This window comes from Cololabis saira, chromosome 19, assembly GCF_033807715.1.
Source record: "Cololabis saira isolate AMF1-May2022 chromosome 19, fColSai1.1, whole genome shotgun sequence".
Lineage (NCBI taxonomy): Eukaryota > Metazoa > Chordata > Actinopteri > Beloniformes > Belonidae > Cololabis > Cololabis saira.
In genome coordinates, this window is record NC_084605.1 from 25,123,422 (window position 1) to 25,144,666 (window position 21,245).

At 41.9% G+C, this 21,245-nt stretch overlaps 1 protein-coding gene across 2 annotated transcripts in view; it reads left to right on the forward strand.

Moving 5' to 3' along the window:
• The first annotated feature begins 373 nt into the window (after nucleotides 1–373).
• tnrc6ba (trinucleotide repeat containing adaptor 6Ba) overlaps nucleotides 374–21,245 on the forward strand; it is a 36,301-nt gene continuing 15,429 nt past the window's right edge. Inside the window, exons 1-11 of one of the 2 annotated variants that reach the window (XM_061709230.1) lie at nucleotides 374–612; nucleotides 3,525–3,614; nucleotides 3,990–4,011; nucleotides 8,600–9,040; nucleotides 9,195–12,248; nucleotides 14,310–14,474; nucleotides 14,676–14,872; nucleotides 15,023–15,097; nucleotides 16,052–16,255; nucleotides 16,456–16,575; nucleotides 17,459–17,584. In XM_061709230.1, coding sequence (XP_061565214.1) covers nucleotides 3,558–3,614; nucleotides 3,990–4,011; nucleotides 8,600–9,040; nucleotides 9,195–12,248; nucleotides 14,310–14,474; nucleotides 14,676–14,872; nucleotides 15,023–15,097; nucleotides 16,052–16,255; nucleotides 16,456–16,575; nucleotides 17,459–17,584 — 4,461 coding nt within the window. In that variant the 5' untranslated portion in view covers nucleotides 374–612; nucleotides 3,525–3,557. The remainder of the gene's footprint in view (nucleotides 613–3,524; nucleotides 3,615–3,989; nucleotides 4,012–8,599; nucleotides 9,041–9,194; nucleotides 12,249–14,309; nucleotides 14,475–14,675; nucleotides 14,873–15,022; nucleotides 15,098–16,051; nucleotides 16,256–16,455; nucleotides 16,576–17,458; nucleotides 17,585–21,245) is intronic. The other variant, XM_061709231.1, reaches the window with a different exon arrangement.

A 21,245-nucleotide genomic window follows, 5' to 3' on the forward strand; every position in this document is an offset into this window, starting at 1 on the left:
TCTGAAAATACATTTGTTCAATTTTGAATAATTTAGGGTATTTTTCATGTTTTTTCAGAAATTGGGGGGGACATCTCCCCCCGTCCCCCCTGGGATCTGCACCCATGCATCCAAGTGATTGTGGTCATTATTATTAATATTATTATTATTATTATTGCACAGTGGTTGATTACTCTGAGACTCTATGAGTGATGAGAGTCTATCAGAGCAACAGCTTGGTTTGACTACCTAAAGCCTGAATTCTGGTTCTGCGTTAAATCGACGCCGTAAGGTACGCGGCGACGCTTACCGTAACGCGGAAGCATAAATCACCTTACGTTCCCCTCCTCCTCCTCCCCCTCGTCTGCGCAGCTGCTTCGCGCTGAGCAGCAAAATGTCCGCCGTCGACCGACCGACTCCGCAGCGCTCTGAAACCTAAACTCTCCTGCACGTTTACGGGTCCAACCATCGCCACGCCGGTACCCATCCACGACCCAGCGGCTCGCTATCCGCCACCGACTGGACTCTCTTGCTCTCAGAGCCGCAAAGAGCTACACAAATCGCAGAAATCGCACTGAAAGCACTTTAGCCACGCAAGCTAGTTAGCTGCACGTCTTCATATGTGATCCCGAGGTGAGTAGCTGCACAGCTGCACACATGCAGACATGCACAGCTGCACCGCTGCACGGCTGCACGGCTGCTGTCATCCACATGCATGCGGGGGAGCAGGGGCTTCATGAGCTACGATGGCAGGGCCACTTTAACCTGGTACCTGTGGCTGCTGTCTTAGCCCGGGTGGCTAGCGCTAGGGGATCGGCCTGGTGCTGTTTGCTCTTCAGATGAAACTAACTTTCACTTTGGTTCGGGGGCATGTTCATGTCCAGCAATGTTCATGTCCAGCAATGTTCATGTCCAGCAATGTTCATGTCCTGCAATGTTCATGTCCAGCCTGCGATGTTTAGGGGAATAATGCGCCCTTGGTGTAATAGTTCACGTATGTAAACCTGTATATTATATATTATATATAATAATTAATAAATAATAATCCTTTGCAGGGTCAAGGGTTCTGCTGGAGTATATCCCAGCTCATTAAAGGCGACAGGCAGGGGTTCACCCTGGACAGGTCACCAGTCCATCCATATATATATATATATATATATATATATATATATATATATATATATATACACACACACACACACACACACAGGACTGTCTCAGAAAATTTGAATATTGTGATAGTCCTTTATTTTCTGTAATGCAAAAATGTCATACATTCTGGATTCATTACAAATCAACTGAAATATTGCAAGCCTTTTATTATTTTAATATTGCTGATCATGGCTTACAGCTTAAGAAAACTCAAATATCCTATCTCAAAAAATTATAATATTCTGGGAATCTTAATCTGAAACTGTTAGCCATAATCAGCAATATTAAAATAATAAAAGGTTTGCAATATTTCAGTTGATTTGTAATGAATCCAGAATGTATGACATTTTTGTTTTTTTAATTGCATTCCAGAAAATAAAGAACTTTATCACAATATTCTAATTTTCTGAGACAGTCCTGTGTGTGTGTGTGTGTGTGTGTGTGTGTGTGTGTGTGTATATATACGTAATATTGCACAAGTTATATTTTTTTTATATGTGTGTGTGTATATATATATATATATATATATATACACACACACACACAACTTGTGCAATATTACATGACACTTTTTCTATCCATATAATTATTTTTATGGCACTGCACTTTCTTTTATTTCTATTTTTAATGTTTAGCTTTATATCTTTATATGGGTGTTTGGCTTCTGGGGTGTTTGATTTGTAAATGACAGTGCTGTGTGTGTGAGATGGAGATGTCAATTTCCCGGAGGGAACCTCCCAAAGGGATTAATAAAGTCATCTGAATCTGAAAAAGGGGGCAAAGGTTGCTCGCTATTTCCGCTTTGGTTCGGTTCTGCTCAAGCGACTTGAATCAGCCCGGTTCCGATTTTCAGAAAACGCCTTTCCACTGTAGTTAAAGCCCCGTATCTCATATTAGTCTTATGGGTTTAAACTTTAGGATGTCGTTTGACGGGACCTTTGGTAACTTAATCTGGCCGAGTTGGGGTTGATTGTCATTTCTAGGGGTTGCCTGAGTTGTGAGGGGTAGAAATAATGTCATAATCGGGGCTGTTTATCCAGGCCCGAGGTCAGAAATGCTCCCGGAACGATGACAGTTTGGTTTTCCACCAGTCTGGCATTCCTGCTTGTAGCAATTATAAATGGCTCCGGGCAAAAACCGAATCAAAGAAAACACCGAGCCTGTTTGCTTTTAAGCTGTCCTGTCTTCTGGGTCACTGGCAACTTTTATTAAAACGTACAAATATGGGCCCCTAGTTCTTGTGGCATTGTGGTTGTTCAATGTTATGCTACATCAGGGTTTTTATGTAAGCCTTTTGGCATTGGTGACAAGTTGCAAGTCTGTAGATCTACTGAACTCATGGATTTTGTTTTTTACAAAGCCATTGGTCATAACATAGGTATTCACAGCTAAAATATTGCATCAGGATTCTTATGACAGTGCATTAGTTGCTGATATCGGATTGCATGTCATGCTGTCAGAAAATATTAATGTTAATTGTTCGATTGTCATGGTTTTCATAACCAAATGCAAGTTGAGTCATTTTGCTGATAAAATCAAGCCACTTGTAAAGCCTTTAAATTAAGTGAACCTGCAAATGTGAGAAGCTTGCCAAAGTTTTCTTGCTTATATGCACAATAACTCTTGCTTCGCCTGCCATCCCAATTCTTTACTCTTTTTGCCTTTGGGTGGACATATAATCAGTCAGAGAATCAAAGCGTGTGACGTAGGCAGAACTAACTAAGAATAAACTAGTCTTAACAAAATAGATCCAAAACGGCATGCAGCACGATAGGACTGCTGGCGATTTTTACTGTGAAAACTTGTCAATCCAAAGCAATTCTGCAGCAATATTGGGTGTTTTGAAAGTTGCCTCTTATGTTGCATTTGATGATACTTGTAACTGGGAGCGGGGGGTCTACTAGTGTACTAGAACAACCTCTGAACTTAAAATCTCAGGCAAGGTCCATGTAAACTGAGTCAGGTGACGTGATTGTGACATGAACATGTTTGAATGTTCAGTCTTCTAATGTTCAAGGGTCGTTGTCAACTTCCGACTAGTGCTTTAACACCAGCATGAGTCATCACGTGAAGCCTGTCTCCCCAGTTGTGATTGGTTTGGTACGTTCTGTACTGATGTAAATGGGAGGGCACTAGACACGATTTATGAGAGAAACTTTCTGGGTATGGCTGGCCAGGCTAGTACTCTGGCTGCTGCCCATGTTTTGAGAAACATTCAAACCACTAGGTCCTTGCTTGATATCAACCACAATTTCGTTTACCAATTGTAAATAAACTGGTGGTTAATTGCTTTACAGTGATGAAATTGGCGCCAAAATTAAATGTCGCTGACTCTACAAGTATTCACTTATTTACCTGTGAACGTCTCACCATAAATGTTCTTGTCTCTTTAGAAGAGAGGAGTATCAGGTCAGGAGCAGCAGTTCATGGAAGACAAGAAAAGGAAAAAAGAAGACAAAAGGAAAAGGGAAGCCTCTCAGAGGGTAAGCTTGTACATCTTGTTGGTTTTCTGTTGACAGTCTGGCCCTGCTAGTTCATCACAATAATACGTGTTAAGGATTTAATAAAACTGGAAAGGGGAAAAAGTGGAGGACATTTTTCCAAATGGCACTGACATGACTTAAGGCGCAGTCTGGAACCCTCTTTTGTCTCCTACATTGCATTGTTTCTACCCATTTTTAAATAGAGGACTTATGACTGTAGTATTTAGTATTATACAGTCAGATGTATTATGTTTCTTGCATTGACCTACATGGTAATACTTAAGATGTGATTTAAAATGTTAGTATTAATCATAATGTGGGGCAAATAATTTCTTGTAGAGAATGAATTAGTAATACTTATTCTGTTCCTTCTAGGTTACAGAGCAAAAGAACAAAGGTAAGCAGCCCCGTCATGTTTGTCCATATGCTTCTGTATACTTTCTGTTTACATTGTTACTATAGTTAATTCTTTTTCTGAAAGTTTACAGTGTTATTGTGGACATTAATTCCAATTAACATCACAATACCAATGCTATCTTGGTGGATAATGTAACACTTTGTTAAAAAACAACTCATATTTGTCTGTGTTTGGTAAACTTTGGGGGACAGTTGCACTGCTACTACTGTAAGTTTATAGTTTATCCCCGTGTTAAACTCCTGTGTGACGTAAGATGCTCTCATGATGTCTTAAACCCTATTGCACTGTCCTTTGCACCCGTGATTTAACCTTCTGCTGCAGTTAACCCTAAAGTCAATTGTATTTTCTCCTAATACTGTCTCTAAATCAAAGACCAACAGAAAAATACAGATTTGTAGTGTATTTGGCCTATGGTGGGTCATTGTGCTGAATTTGACCTGCTGGGGGAAGACTATCAATGTCTGTCTTTGCCATCAGAAGATTCAGCAGCAGGAGTGAAATCAGGGCAGGGCAGTGCACATTTTGGTGCAACAGCCTTCATAAGTCTTCTTCCCAAGCATCCTTAAATTCTTGATGCTGCTGGATTTGCACTCAGGGAACCTGCTATTAAATTGGTCAGTTGGAGGCAGTGTCTTTGCATGGATGTTCATGTAAAATACTTGTGGCTATCGTTGTAATTTGCAGCTCAACACATCTTCAGCAATAACTCTAACAGTCTCTTTCAAGCTCAGTATGTGTGTCAGTCAATTAACCTGTACCTGCTCCCATCTACTGGCACTTACAACTGCAGACTTTAATTACATTCTGCCAGTTAGATTGTCTTATTTTTGACTGATTTCGTGGGTGTGATTATAATTTTTTGTGTGTAGGTTTTGAACCTTTTATTGATGTTTATTTTAGCCCAATAATTGCATTGGTGTTATGGTTGTGACTGGAATTTTGTATTTTTTCGTGGGTCATAAAAATCACACAGATTTTAGTGGCTCATCAAGGCTATAAGAATGTCCTTTCATGTCTTGTCAGTCTTTGTAAAAGTAGCCCTTTACGGATCAGTACTTGTCAATAATTATGATCCATGCACTATCCAGACATCCCTGATTAGATTAACATGAAGTCAACACATAAGCTCCCCTTGACATCCTTTAGTGACAACAGTAGTCAATAGATGTTGTTTATTTATCACAATTAGAGCTAAGATTGTTCAAGGCATGTGTCACCTAGCAAGTTGACACATGCCACATTGAAAATTTTTGCGGCTCTGAGAGCAAGAGAGTCCAGTCAGTGGTGGATTTTTCTTTTTTTTTCTTCAGTAAAAAACCAACAAAAATCCCTTTATGACCATCTTTTCGTCGCCAACAGGACTTGGCAGACTAGTTTTCTTAACCATAACTCTTAGACTGTTTTAAGATGTAGATAATTCAAAAACTACTGGGACTGACAGAAGACATGAAGTTGGTTTGTTTGAGAGATGATGATGCAGAGGATATGGTTAGATAGAAGCAGTGTGTCTCACAGATTTACAGTTTACGGTCACATATTTGTAACTTTTTATTTTTAATTTTTATTTAACCTTTATTTAACCAGGCAAACAAATTAAGAAAATGTCTTATTTACAAATGCAGCCTAGGGGGATAAGGGGAGGGAGCTAATCACTTCAGCTTATCACTACCCTTACCCCTCAATGCTGGGTGCAGATCAAAAATTCAAAACAGTTTTTGAAAGTACAAAATCAGAGCTTTTCAATGGTGTGAAATAAATATATATATATGTATATGTATATATGTGTGTGTACAGTAAATTAGGGCTGAACGATTAAATGCATTTGCGATAATATCATAAAATTGGCAGAGCAGGTGCAAATGTACAGAGCATGCGTGCTAATGTTGCTACACCATGGAGTAAAACTACAAACTTATTCCAGCACTTTAACAAACACCATAGAACCACGGACGACAGTTGTATGATTAAAATCGTGAGTGTTAGTGCACCAGATAGCTAGACAAACCAACGATGGGGATCGTTGCTGAAAAGTTGAAAACTGTTGCTCCATTTAAGCAGATTTGAAAACGGCACAGGGAAATCACTCAGGCGATAATTGTTCTTAGCTAAAGATATGGTACCAGCGCGGTGACCAAGTCTGGGTTCACAACATTGATAAATGGTGCAGCAGGAGTTAAATTTGTCTGGGCTGAACCCTGGCACATAAGCCATTGCTGCATCAGGATCGCACATCTTAAGAAACTCATGATTTTCAGTTTTGAATAACTAAAACAATATTTTCAACAATTAAGCCAAAGAAAACTCCTTGATGGTTCTTTTATCATGGTGAGATATTGGATAATAAGAACTATTTGCCTATCAAAGCTCTAAATATTATAAATATTCTAGGGCACAATGCTGATTAACCTTTTTTTTTCTCTCCTCCCTTCAAGTAAGTCAGGGTTGTTGTCACTTATCATTCTGTCCACAGATGGGTAGTAAGAGATTGGTATTTTATGTGACCTTGAAAACAGGTGCTTAGACAAGTAAGATTGATTCTGTATTACATTTCCTTTAGCCTTTTGGTGAGTTTAACTGTCCCACTTTGAAATGGAGCAGGAGAGATCTCTGCTAACACTGAAGTTAGTTTGAATCTCCAAAAGACTAAAGGACCATTCCACTGCATTTTAGAGCAACAAGGCCTTAGACCAGGTCCAATTTATAAACTACAATCCTTCAGCTGCTCGAACTATGACTAAATTAACTTTGGGCCACATTTAGTTCCTTTTATAATTCTATTTGTGAAAAATGTTAAACAGTTTAATTTCAGTCATTTTCATCAGTTCTCATATTAGATATTTTGTAAAACCAGACCTTTTGCTAAAATAACCAATTGACTCTTTCTAATTTGTATAACTTAATTTTTTTTGTTGGTAATTTCTTATTTAAACTCTGTCTTTTAGGTAGATCTGTTGGTTGGTGGTGTTGAAGTAATTCCTTAAAACTTTCTAATAAAAAAAAAGCAATTATGTTTAGTCTGTATATTCTATTTATTGACTAAATTTAAAATATGCAAGACTTGAAGCGAAGATGCCTGGTCTATGAGAAAAACGTTTTATACTAAATGTACATAATATTGTTAGTATTAAAATCATCCATTACGTTTTTTTTTTTTTTTTAAGAAAAAAATCTGATTAATTCCCCTAAACATCGCTTTTTTTAAGCAGTTATATTGACTGTCATAAAGGGAATCATTAACAGTATTATTACTTAAATACATGAAACAGATGTGTGATGACATAATCAACTAATGTCAAGTAATTTTGTCATACATTTTTGCTGACGTCGATTATTCGTTGCAACCCTAAATACATTGAATAAGTATTATTTAAAAAAAATGTCATATTTATTTTCCCATGAAACAATTGATTTCATGTAGGTTATACTGCATGGTTGATTTTTCATTGTAGTGTAATTTTAGTTTCCAGAGGATATAAGTCTGGTTCAGATAAACCTGATCTTGTTGCAACACTGTAATCAGGTTTAATTTTGTAGGCGCTTTAATGCTGGCGTTCTGTTAAATTTCCATAAAAGCGGGCCACCAATTTTACTTCATTGGCCTTTTACAAACGGGCCCAAGGAAGAGGAAAATCCTGCAAATGCGTGTCCTTGCGTACACGAAACTGGCTTTCTGGAACTGAAGTGTGATCGTGCGTCTTGTGCATGAAACAAAACAGAAAAGGTCAATCAGGCTCATTGCGCTCATATTATTAATACGTGTGTGTGTGTGTGTGTGTGTGTGTGTGTGTGTGTGTGTGTGTGTGTGTGTGTGTGTGTGTGTGTGTGTGTGTGTGTGTGTGTGTGTGTGTGTGTGTGTGTGTGTGTGTGTGTGTGTGTGTGTGTGTGTGTGTGTGTGTGTGTGTGTGTGTGTGTGTGTGTGTGTTGCACTGATGTTTGGAAAAGTTGAAAGATTCAGCTGCATGTACAGCATCAGTACAATAAATACAAATGCTGAAGCTCTACCTGTTGGAAGTGTCCGGGTCTTCCTTCCTCACCAGTTGCTGTTTCATTTGTGAGCGGGTTTTAACTACTCGTCCCTGGAGCGAACTATAGCTCTGTGCTTATGATTATGGTCTGCACACATGATCAGAAAGTTGTTAAATTCTCTCACTTCTGACTCTGTTTTGGACTAGGGGGTGGGGGGCATTTGGACTACTTCAGAGGTGATATAATTTTACGCCCTTCCAGAAAGTGGCTCTTGCATACAGGCACCTTTACTGGCAAAAGGTGGAAATGGTCCACAAAGAAATGCCAGTATGTAAGCATCCTGTGTTTATCTCCAAGTTAAACTTTACATTTTTAAATTTCAAAACATTGTCAAGTTACCCACCTACGGAGTATTTTTTTGCAAGAGTGAATTTTTAGCACTTGACTCCCATCTCATCCTGTTACATTTCCTAACAAAAACTACCATGGATAGAACATGCATTTAAAAAAAATTGATTATAAATTGTTCTTTCAAAATGCATTTGGTTACATTTCTTTCATTTCTTAATCCATATTACTCAATGCATTTCCCTTCTTTCAGTGCCAGACTTGACAAAGCCGGCTTCTGCCCACTCTCCTGCCACTCAGAGCAGCTCTGCCTCCCCCAGCCCTGGACCCCACCCCTCTGCTTCTCCAACCCCAGCGACCTCAGGCCCTGGCAGTGCTGCCACCCCGTCTCAGGGCGGCAACAATGCCAAGCGCCTGGCAGTGGCCAACGGACAACCCAGCTCCAACACCAGTTCTTCCTCCACCGTTGGCGGCCCCAGCGCTGCTGGAAATAGCAGTACAAGTAGCGGAGGCGGGACTCAGGCGCCTCAGCAGCCACCACGCTACATGCCAAGAGAAGTGCCGCCACGATTCCGCTGCCAGCAGGACCATAAAGTGCTACTGAAGAGGGGTCAGCCACCACTGTCCTCCATGCTGCTGGGAGGTGGGGGTGGAGGAGGGGATGGTCCAAATGCAAACATGGCTGCTGTCTCAGGTAACTGCCAGATCAGGTTGTCCAGTTGAGAAGAGATTTGTTGGTTCAATCCCTGTTATTTTATTCTGTCCACATGCTTGGGCAAGACACTGAGATATTTTAGAGGTCAAAGGGTGTGATTTTAAAGGATATTTTGTGGAATTTTCTTTTACAGATTCTGGCATGGCATCGTCCTCAATGACCCCCACCTCATCATCAGTTGCTGCTTCTACAACTATTTCCAATTATGCAAATTCCATGTGGGGATCAAGCTCAGGCAGCCAGGCCTCCTCTCAGGGCAGGGAGAAGGTCATCGTGGATGGCAACGATCTAGAGGAGTGGCCGAGTATAGCTGGCAGTGATGGAGGGAATAGTGGAAACAACGGAATGCCTGTGAATAGCATCAGTGCCTCTGGCAACCAATCCTCACCCACTTCCTCATTCCCTTTGCCCAATGAATGTATGCAGTCGTCCAATAGTGTTGCATGGGGGACGGCTGCCACCCAGGGTCATCTTGGAGGAGGTACTGCCGTAGCTGCAACTGGGCCTCTGCTACAACAGCCCTCCTCACTTTCCAAAGCCCCCGCTGTGCCAGGGAGCCATGATGCCAATGGCCCCGTTGATGGTAGCAGTGGGATTCCAGGTGCCAACTTCAGTCCAAATGCCAACCCTTCAGCCTGGCCTGCCCTGGTGCAGCAGGATGGCCTCGCCGCTGCAGGGGAAGGACTGACTTCCTTTCATCACCAGGGCTCTGGAGGGTCTGTCAACGACTCTGCTTCCTTGGGCCTGGGAGGCGGGGCAGGCGGGGTGCTGGGAAGTCACCCATCTATATCTGTGAATAAGTCAAGCACCCATCAGCACCAACTTCACCAAATGCAATCTAGAGACAGAGAGGTGGGAGGAGGGAAGTGGGACAGTGAATCAGCAGGACCAAAAAGTGCAGGGGGAGAAAGGATGGAGGGAGGAATGGACCATGATGTGGGAGGAGGCGGCATGAGTGTGGGAGACCACAGCCTTGCTTCTTCATGGAGAGGCCAGCCTTCTTGCCCTGCAGCTAACTCCAAAACGGGTGCCTCAAGGACTGATGGATGGGACACTGGTGGAAGTGGGGGATTAGCAGCTGCTGAAGGGGATAAAGGGACCTCGAGTTGGGGATATCCTTCTTCCACAAGTGGGGGTAATGCTTGGGGCAATGCTGGGAATGGGGGAAATGGTGGCCAAACCTCCGGAGCATCTCAGGGAGGGTGGGGGTTTTCAGGGGTAGGAGGGGTAGGAGGGGGAGGAGGGGAGAGAGTTGCTGGTAGTGACTGGGGTGGGAGCTCTACTGCTGTTGGTGGCACTAATCCAGGAAGTGAGGAAATGGGAGCCTGTAGTAGTAATAGCAGCAGTAGTGGAGGAAGCACAGTGGGCAACCCCCCCGCTGCTTCCTCCTCCTCTTCAACCACCACCACTACAAACAGAGTCTGGGACAATCAGAAAGGAGAGAGTGAAACAGGGGAATGGGGTGATGGGGCAGAAGGACAGGAAGGGCGAGGGGGATCATCATCTAGTGGTGGAAATTCCCGAAATGGAAGTGCACATAGCAGCAATCGTCCTCGCCGACAGGCACTTAATGCTGACGCTGCCTTACAGAACCTGCTTAGTCGGTCTGATTTGGACCCCCGGGTGCTGTCAAACACAGGCTGGGGCCAAACTCAGATCCGACAAAACACAACCTGGGATGTTGAGGATGTCTCTGGACAGAGCAAAGGTGGAACTGCGACAAGTTCTATGAAACACCAATCTTCTGTTGGTGGTCCTACTCAGTATTCTAGTGGACCTAGGACCCTAAGCACTGATTCAAAGGGTCCAGGGGTTAGTTCCTCCTTGGCTCCTTCTACCGGGTCCTCTGGAGAGGGCTGGGAGAGCAGTAGCAACAGTAGCAGTAGCGGGACCTCTTTGTCAGGGAGAGCGCCGCCACCAACATGCTCCAACATGAGGAGTTTTGGCGTTTCGCAGTCAGGGCCAGTGACTACAACTGCACCTGGTATGGGATCAGGGGTCATACCTGGGGCCGGCCAGCAGTCCAAGGCTATGGGCTGGGCAGGAGGAGGAATTGGTTCTGCGGATAGCCATGAAGCCAAAGGTTGGCCGAATGAGGAATGGAGAGGCAAAACTAGAGGAGAGAAAGGAGGATGGGGTGATATTGGGCAAAAGGGTGAGTCAGTGAGCGGAGGCTGGGGAGGAAGTCAACAGGAGAAAGGGACAGGGGGGTGGAAAGACGTTAGGGGGAGTGAAGAAGGAAGTGGGTGGGGATCAGAACCAAAAGTGGGCTCCGGTAAGGATTGGGTTGAGAAAGAGTCCAAATCAAGTAATAGTGGTGGATGGGGAGACGAGAGGAGGAACGGAGGACACTCAGGTGGAGATTCAAGCGGGAGTGGTTGGGGGAGTTGGGACGACCGGGCTCCCCGGAGGACCTGGGGAGCAGGGGACACAGGGGGAGGAGGCAGTGGGGGAGGGGGGGTTGATTCAGGTGGAGGCATGGGGTCCAAACCCCATCAGAACTGGAGTGGAGGAAACAAAATGCATCAGATGCCAAACTGCCAGTCGGGCTCCACCTCAGGCCCACAGGCACAACTGCAACAGCAACAATCACAGCCCCACAATCAGCATCCACAGCTGCAGCAGGTGTTGGACCAAGGGGCTATGCAAGGGGGCGGAGGAAGGAAACTTATTTCTCAAGCCCAGGCACACAACCAAAGCTCAGGCTGGAGCTCGGGACCCATCCCTAGCGTCTCCGGAGGTGGAGGAAATGGATCTGAACCAAGCGGCTGGGAGGAGCCCTCACCGCAGTCTATTAGCAGGAAGAATGAGATAGATGATGGAACATCAGCATGGGGAGACCCAACCCATTACAATTACAAGCCGGTCAACCTGTGGGATAAGAACAGTGGTCCTGGTAGTCAGCAGCCTCAGGGTCAGCAACACCAACAGCACCAACAACAACAGCAGCAGCAGCAACAGCAACAACACCAACAGCAACAACACCAACAGCAACAACACCAACAGCAACAACAACAACACCAACAACACCCACAACAACAACACCCACAACAGCAGCAGCAACAACAGCAAAACCAACACCAACAGCAACATCAACAGCAACATCAACAGCAACAGCAACATCAACAGCAACATCAACCACCTCCAACACAGCCCCAGCCCAGCAGGCACGCTGCAGCTATTGGAGGTAACGGACACTTCATTGTCTTAGATTTGGTTTTGAAGGCTTTCTTAAAATGTTGAATAAGTTTTTGTAGTTTTCAATCAATAATCACAGTTAAAGTGAGGTTTCAAAGCACATCACAAATTTCCCTCAACTGCGTAGAAGTCACTAAAACTCTATTCTGTGCTGAAACAGCTGTAATGCAGCTTATTCGAAACTTAGTGTTGTGGTTTAGTTGAACTAAACAACAACTTTAGTCATGAAAAGAACTGTAATTTAGCCAGATACCTCGTCACAATTATAGTTGTCTCTTTCGGTACTGTCCCTTTAGTGGGCATTGCAGCATAGTTTAGCTAGTGTTAAATAAACAATGAGAGTAAACATGACCTGTGTGCTGCTATAGTTGCTGACCATATGCTTTGATTTTTGGATCAGATTACAAGACATCAGTAAAAACTCATTAAATAAAAGCACTAGGGATGGGCGGTTTGGACTAAAAAATGTATCACGATAATTTCTGGCTTTTATCCCGATAACGATAAGAATGACTCTCAGATCCGCCATGTTTGTTACACAAAAACGTCATCAACAGGAATTTCTTTCTTTCTTTCTTTCTTTCTTTCTTTCTTTCTTTCTTTCTTTCTTTCTTTCTTTCTTTCTTTCTTTCTTTCTTTCTTTCTTTCTTTCTTTCTTTCTTTCTTTCTTTCTTTCTTTCTTTCTTTCTTTCTTTCTTTCTTTCTTTCTTTCTTTCTTTCTTTCTTTCTTTCTTTCAAAAATCAGCTTTACACAAAAACGTCATCAAGGGGAATTTATCGTTTTTATCGCGAGATGACAAATTCTTATCGTGAGGAATTTTTTTGACGGTATATAACACTTTATGACCTGTTTCAAAAATACCTTTTCAATCGCTTTTTAAAAGTTCAGGTGTTTCAGGAAAACCTTTTAATTTATTTTCTCTTAAATTTGGTTATTTCTTAGTCTGGAGAAACCGGAAAAATGAAAAGAAGAATATTTACTATTATAGTAGCATGTGTGTTGGACAAGATGTGTGCAATGCTTCAGGGTTTAAGGTACCATATTTTCCGCACTATAAGGCGCACCTAAAAGCCTTTAATTTTCTCAAAAACCGGCAGTGCGCCTTATATATGATCATTACGGTAATTTCTGTTACTGTAGTCAGGGGGATTGTGGGTAATGTAGTTGGTGTCGCCAAAGTAATGGCGCTAAAAACGTCAGGAATTGTCACAGACGTTCAAGACAGCAGCGACGCTGACTCGCATAATGGCGACTTTGACGAGACGGAGCAAAGCTGGCTTTTGTTTTGTTAAAGTTTGACATACGGTACTTTTCTTCTTGGATTTTTTTTGCATTTGCTGTAGGATTTTGTAGCATTTCCTGTAGCGCAGTTCTATCAGGTAGATACGTAATTCAACCCCAGCCACTATAGTACGGTATTTTACTATATATTTAGTGCGCCTTATAATGCGGTGCGTCTTATATGTGGAAAAAGGTTTTTAAATACGTCATTCATTGAAGGTGCGCCTTATAGTGCGGAAAATACGGTAAAAGCCCAGTATGGTTAATCAGGCTTTGAGGTGACAGCACACTAATATAGTAGGTAGGGCTGGGCGATTTTGGACAAAAATAAAATCCCGATTTTTTTTTTTTTTTTCTCTGAAAACCCGATTTTTGATTTCGATTTCGATTTTTTTGGTAAAACTACAAAAGACAATGGAATAAATTGTTTAAAATATTTTATCTTTATTTTTAAAGAAAAATAGCAAACAAATGTCCCTATTGGGAATGAAGTGCAATTGAAAGATACTGTTAATCCTCCTTGAGTTTAGTAAAGATACAACATTTACAATTTTCTTGACCAAACAAAGATGACTAGACGAGCTCTGTCTGCAACCAGCTGCAAAAAAGGAAAATCGATTTTCCGATTTTCCTTTTTTAACATCGATTTTGATGAATAAATCCGATTTAGATTTAAAATTGATTAATCGCACAGCCCTAATAGTAGGTAATGTATGTAAGGTAATGTATCTGAATTCATCACCCTCACATGCTCATGTCTGTCTGCAGAACCAACAGGCTGGGGGGGGACCTCTCCAGCTAGTCCTACAGTAGACAATGGCACGGCTGCTTGGGGAAAGTCAAGTGACACTCCTACTGGGTGGAGAGACCCTGATGATGCTGGAGGAAAGACATCATGCTGGGGAAACCCGTCTTCAAACTCAATCAGATCTGGTTAGAAAATCAGCTAAAAGTTTATTTTAAAGTGTCTATCAATCTAATGTTACCTAGACAGCTTATAGTGACATCCTGTAGTCTCTTTGGATAACAAAAGCTTTTAAAACACTGGCATGCTTAAGCAGTTAGACAAAAACCTAAAACCAAATTTTGGCTTTCTGTGAACCGATGCCTATAATCAACTCTTTGATCCTTCAGTTTCAAAGTCTATGCAAGATGGCTGGGGAGACAAAGACAGCTCAGTGGCCGCCTCGCGTCACTCAAGCTGGGAGGATGAAGAGGAGGGCGGTGGCATGTGGAATAGCGCTGGCTCCCAGGGAAACAGCTCCTCGTGGGGACAGGGAAGCGGTGGAGGCTGGGGACAGGGCCACACTGGGAAGAAGCCCATCAACAAGGTGGGTTACTGATGGGTAAAGAAAGGGGAAAGCCTTCCTATAGGACAAAGTGTTGAAAAGGATTTTTCATTTGTATATAAAATAATCTATTTTTGCCCACACATTTTGAAGTTTCATTTCACTAATCAGTTTTATCTGTACAATTCTTAGGGTCCGCTGAAATCCGGTGGAGGAGATTCATGGATGAGCCCCATCAACAGACAGTTCTCTAATATGGGGCTGCTGGTAAGAGGACATTACTTACAATTTTTCTCATCACAAGTTTTGGTCAAGCTTTTTTTTAAATATATGTATGTATTAGGGGTGGGTATTGGGAAGGACCTCACGATACGATACGCATCACGATACTTGAGCCACGATACGATACACATTGCGATATCCCGATTATGCGATATCCCGATTATTATATTCTACATAGTTCACCGAAAAATTTAAAAATGCATTACACATCTTAAAATCCAAGTTGTATATATGTACATCAGATGATAGTGATGGATCTTAAAATCCGAGTTGCACGTTCATCAGATTATAATGACAATTCATGGGACAAACTGAGTCAAAACAATGTTTTTTTATAACTATACAAGCTAAAGTTACAACATATTTGTATATGCTTTTCATATTATTTACATCATATGAAATTAACATTAAATTTAGTATGAGGTTGCTTTAATTATGTGGCAAATGATAATAAACACAAGAAAGATGGGTACTAAAACCAAGGACAGGCACAGTGATCAGTCAGTATAGACATAAATCCATAAATAAATAAACCTCTGTCCATTATTTTTCATTTTTTAAGGACAGGCAATTGTGTTATATAAAAAATAAATTGAAATAAAACCTGAGCCAAGTGCAGGGCCCTCCCAGGGTTGGTAGAGAGTAGCAATGCCTAGGACTGTAGCTTAGGTAGGAGCACTGGGTGATATAATGGGAAGAAATCGGGGATAAAAAATATTTAAAAAAAAGAAAAATCGATATTCAAATTTTGAATATCGATATTGAATCGGCTGGAAAAGTATCGCGATATATTGCCATATCGATATTTTTGCCCCCCCCTAGTATGTATGCATTTATTTGTGTACTTGCTTACGCTGAAATACACACACTTATCAAGTGTTCTGCATAATGACTGTGCTCTTAATAGTGATGATGACTGTAACCTTTCCTGTCGGACAGAATGATGATCCCAGTGGACCAAACATTGACCTCGGTCCAAGTTCTCTCCAGGAGAAAAAAATGGAGGCGGAGAAAAGAGGCATAGGAATGATTGATTACAATGGAGATTTGAGGAAAGGAGCAAGAGGAAGTGGAGTGGGGCCGATTTATCGTCCTGGGACTAAAGAGGCAGCACCAGGGGATGCTGGCCAGTACTATGACAAGGTAAGACCTCGCTTCCATTTTGTTAATCTCCGTCTCTTGTGTCTTTCTCACGTCCAGATAACATTTCAGTCCTTTACTGCTATTTATTCCCTTTTGTGATGCTACTTTTTTCCTACCTTTTCCGTCTGCCCGATTTCTCCTTTTCTCCTACACATTTCATCACTACTCAAATTGGTCTTCCACTGGCTGTCACACAAAAGCCCTTGCATTTGATCAATCAGGATGGGTGCCTTGGGGAGGAGGGTCCTTGTTCTCTGTACTCACCACCCACTGTCTACAAGCCCCATACCCTCTTCAACCACTCTATCCCCTTTAGACAAGTAAGATAATCACTCCTCTTGTTTCTGTCCTGAGAGTTGTACATTAGCTTCTTGTAGTTGTTGTTCACAAGACTGTCATGGCCCCAAGTCCTTCCTCTGTGATGCACGCTCTACTTATGGCCCTTTTCCACTAGCACCTACTCGGCTCTACTCATCTCATCTCGGCTCGACTCAACTTGGCTTAGTTTCTTTTCCATAACAATTCAGCTGTACCAGAAGTGGGCGGGGTTGGAGCAAAGCTGCTGTGACGTATTTGATTGTGTGATCTAAACGAAGAAGACAACACTAAAGATGTAGAACATGGAGGAGATGATATATGTGCTGCTGGGTCTGTGGCTTGTGTTCCTATCAAGTTAAAAATGAGAGTGAGAGAAGCTTCAAGCAGCAACGCCTTTTCATTAATTTCTCTTAGTTTGTCTCGGTGCTGCTGAAAAGTCCGTTGGTAGCTGAGCAGCTATGAAGTGACAGAGCTCCTGGTAGATCTGGTCGTTCCTTATCGCCCGCCTAGATCCCTTTTTAATTCTCTCCTCAGCCACCAGGTTTATGAACATCTGCTGCCATTGCCTGTCGAGTAAAATGAACAAGAAGCCGCTGTCAGAGTCGCTCTTTTGCTGATGTCACATCCTGACTCAGACGTCTGACTCCAACCCCCGACCAATTGGTGGTGGAGGGTAATGACATCAGATACAGGTCGACTCAGCCACTTAGAACCTCCGCAGAGTAGTTACAGAAAAAGTATCTACTCAGTTAGACCCCTAGTGGGAAAGCGCCAAGCCGGGCTGAGTAGGTACTAGTGGGAAAAGTGCCATAAGTGACTTTTGGTTACTGTGTGTGTCCAGGCTGTGATGGCCACTAACATTTCCTCTTTTGTTTTTGATCACAGGGTGGTCACAGTATCTTTGGTAGCACAGGAGGGATGTCCCAAACAAGACATCAACCAAGTATCCCGCCAATGAATCAGTCCCCTGGGATACGAGCACAAGTGCCTCATCAGTTCCTGTCACCTCAGGTAATTAAGCGTCTACTTGTACTGGGAATTCTTCTTAGCTGGTGTTACACACTTGACATTGGCTCAAGCAACATGCATTGATTTTGTTTGTTTTTTTGTAAGTTTTGACTGTGGGTTGGATAATTAATGCTACAAAGGAAGCAAACATCAGGTTTGCGCTACTACCTCATGTTTACAGCCTGTGTTGTCAGCTCCATGCCCCTACCGTGCCTTCAAGGTTAAACTTTAAAAGGTTGCTATGTAATTTGCATTTTTTTAAAACAAGGGATCTCAATGAGAAATCAACACAACGTTGTGTTATTTGGTCTCAGTAATTATTGTGGAGATTACAGTGGGTGCAGTTGTTCTCTAATTAGCACACAGTCTTAAGTGTGTGCTTATAAAGAAAAAGGCTTACCTTTATTTAGAAATAATTCTTGGCTCCAGACTTAATTTTTTTGCAAACATACTTTGCAATGAGTTGATTTACTAGATTATTAAAATGTGTACTGTATTGACCTGAATCAAAGATGCCTTTGAATACATCTGTTATGTCGAGACTTATTAACACCTAAACCGTGATGCAGTGTCAATAACCTGAATGTGCTCGATACAGTTGCAGCTTTAAACATAATGTGATAACAATTCCAGCCGGTTTTAGAGATGCAGAGTAATTTGAGTCAAAAAGATGGCTTTAAAGCAGCACAACGTAACTTTCAGCTTTTCTGAGTTTGGCGGCATCTTTTGGACAAAAGCGGTAGTGTTTTACCAGAAAGAACACTACGTTTCCCATGAGCACCAGCGCGTACTGCCGGAAAACTCCTGTCCCGTCGCTGCATTTGTTTTGATGACAGGAGACGGGACGCTTTTCTGTTTCACCAAGTGAACAGACGGAATGCAAAAAAAAAGATGTTAAACTGCTGGAAAGGAACTGGAATTTACCGGGATACCTTAAACAAGGAAGCCAGGGAGCGGTATATGGAGAAAATAATGATTATTAACGGTCTGGATCCATATGAAATCTCTACTGAAGAGCCATGTGTTTCAATAAATTTGTATAATAGTACAACATACAGTACATGTTTTGTATCCCTCGTACTTCTCTTTTCTTTGTTTTTGACTGCTATATTATGCTGAAGAGGCTCCGAGGCGTGAGCAATATTTTTGTTTTCCTCGTGAGATTATTTTTTTCCTCTGCATCTACAAATATGAGTTAATATTTTTTCCTCAACAAACTAGTTTTATCTGAAGATTGGGGTTAATTGCGCCGCAGAGAGCTGGTCAGCAACTGCGTTTAGCTGGCGAAGTGGGGAATAAAACCCGTGTTTTGATCCGACCCCGGTCTGTGTGAGTGTTTGTGGTTTAAGGCTGTTTATGGTTCTGCGTTAAATCGACGCAGAGCCTACGGCGTAGGGTACGCGGCGACACGCACCGTACGTTGCGCGTGGCCACGTACCCTACGCCGTAAGTCTGCGTCGATTTAACGCAGAACCATAATTCAGGCTTTACTGTGTGGAAGCCGGTGTTTGGTCGTTACAGCCGCGATCCAAAGCGAGCCGACGACTCTTTCACTCTTTTACTTTGTTATATCAGATACTTGGCCTGCCTGGTTCTGCCTCCGAACAGGAAACCGTTGAAAAGTTAAACCATTAGGATCTTTTCCCCACGTTTGTTGTGTGGAGCTGCTGCAGCCACAACGCAGCAACAGGTTCTGCGGAGCTCTGCGCTCCAAGCCCCGCCCATTTTCGTCTCGACTGCGAATCGGGAAGGAGGGGGAAGTGACGTATGCCGTAAAGCAGTCAAAGTCGTAACGATTTGTAGTTTTTTAGTGTGGCAGGGTTCCTACCATGCTCCTCAAAGTTACATAGTGCCAGTGAAGGTGATACAGACCCCTCAGACCATGACAGAGGTGTCATTAAACCTGTTGGAAGTTGATGTACCATCACAATGACTCTGGAAATAGGATATTAAGGTGGAAAAGTTACGTAGTGTCGCTTTAAATTACAATTTACAAAAATAAAGTGGACACTTCTTCACTCAAGTGATGAGTATTTAACTGAAAAAAAAAAGAAAACAGAAGTTCTCCCTATTAGAAGTCTGCAGGATTAAACACACCTGGTTTAAAACCAGCCTGAACGAGTGCAGCAATGTAGGGTTTGAGGAAGTAAGGGGTCACATTTCTCACAGAGCTGTTGCCTTTTCATCTATTAATTACCATCATTTAGAAAACCAATCATATCTTGACCTTACTAAGATGCGACAAGATTTGGTGCTGACAAGACTTACTGAATTTATTTATTTATTTATATTCGGGTCAGCGTTAATTTATTAGTTAACTACGCGTTCACAAAAAAGAAAACAAAAAATTTAAATGGTAGAGATTTGCTAAGTATGCAGTGATGCAGTGCTTGATAGTCAGATGACCACACACATAATCAGTAAATGATTGTCTCAATTATGGCCATCCAGAAGGACCAGATTGCACGGAAACAAAATCTGATGAATTCACTTCCAGGATTATCATACTTAAAATGAGAGACGTTTTGAGGTTATATACAGTTGCATGCACATGCTTGGCTTAATGATCACACGTTAAGCATGTTGAAGTAATACGACCACAGACCTGTATGAGATTGCATGTGTGCAAGTTTAAAACTACAAGGGGAAATCCATGTATTTTGCACAAATTGGGTTAATTTCATTGTTTTGCATGAGTTAGGATTCTTAACATTAGGGCAGCAAAAATAATCAACGTAGTTTACAAAAAACAATGACTAAATTAAATGCCACAAATTTAATAAGCAATATTTAGTTGGTTACATCATCATAGGTCTGTTTTGTGCTGTGGATTTGAGCTTTTAGGAATGATGTTCATTTTTCTTTTAATAGTTGCAACCCTACTTGACACAATCTAATAAAGCAATTCAAGAATCTGTGATAATCAAATCAGAGTTGAGTCGTATCCACTTTCAAAGGTTTAACAAATCAGAACCTGGTAAAGAAATCATCTGGTTTGTACCAGTTCTTAACATGAATACAGCCTCAAGTGACAATACATGACACTTAAAGCTGCATCATCATTTATTTGAGGAAAAACTAAACCTAAATGTGAAAAACACTGAGTGGAAAGAGCTAAACTGTGACTGATTCCATAAGAAACAAAAAAGGCAAGTTGTAGCCATGTGCTGCTAATCAAATAGATAATCTATGAAAATATAGATTTGGGGAGTTTGTTGGTTTAGAGCTCAACACAAGGAAGAGGAGGAAAAACATAGGCAATTAGTGAGAATGGTGATAAAGTGATTAACAATGTTAAACCCAATCCCAGAGTCTACAACCTTAGTCAGCAGGTTAAAAGTTGAAGTTCATGAGAGAACAGTTAGAAAACCATTATATCTCACAAATACAGCTTGTTTGAGGGGTTGCCTCTTCTCTCCAATACAAACTCCATACATAAAATGTACAAAGTTTCATCTGAACTTACTATAAAACTTCTGGAACAGCGTTCTTTGAACAGATGAGACTGAGGTGGAAACGTTTGGTCATAATTCAAGGCACCACTTAAGCAAAAACCATACATGGATTGTAAAACACTGATTGTGAGGAAATCGTGCAGATTACCTCATCACATGTGCAGCACGATGGCTGGTTTTGCTACCGCATTACTCAGACCCCGAAGTCA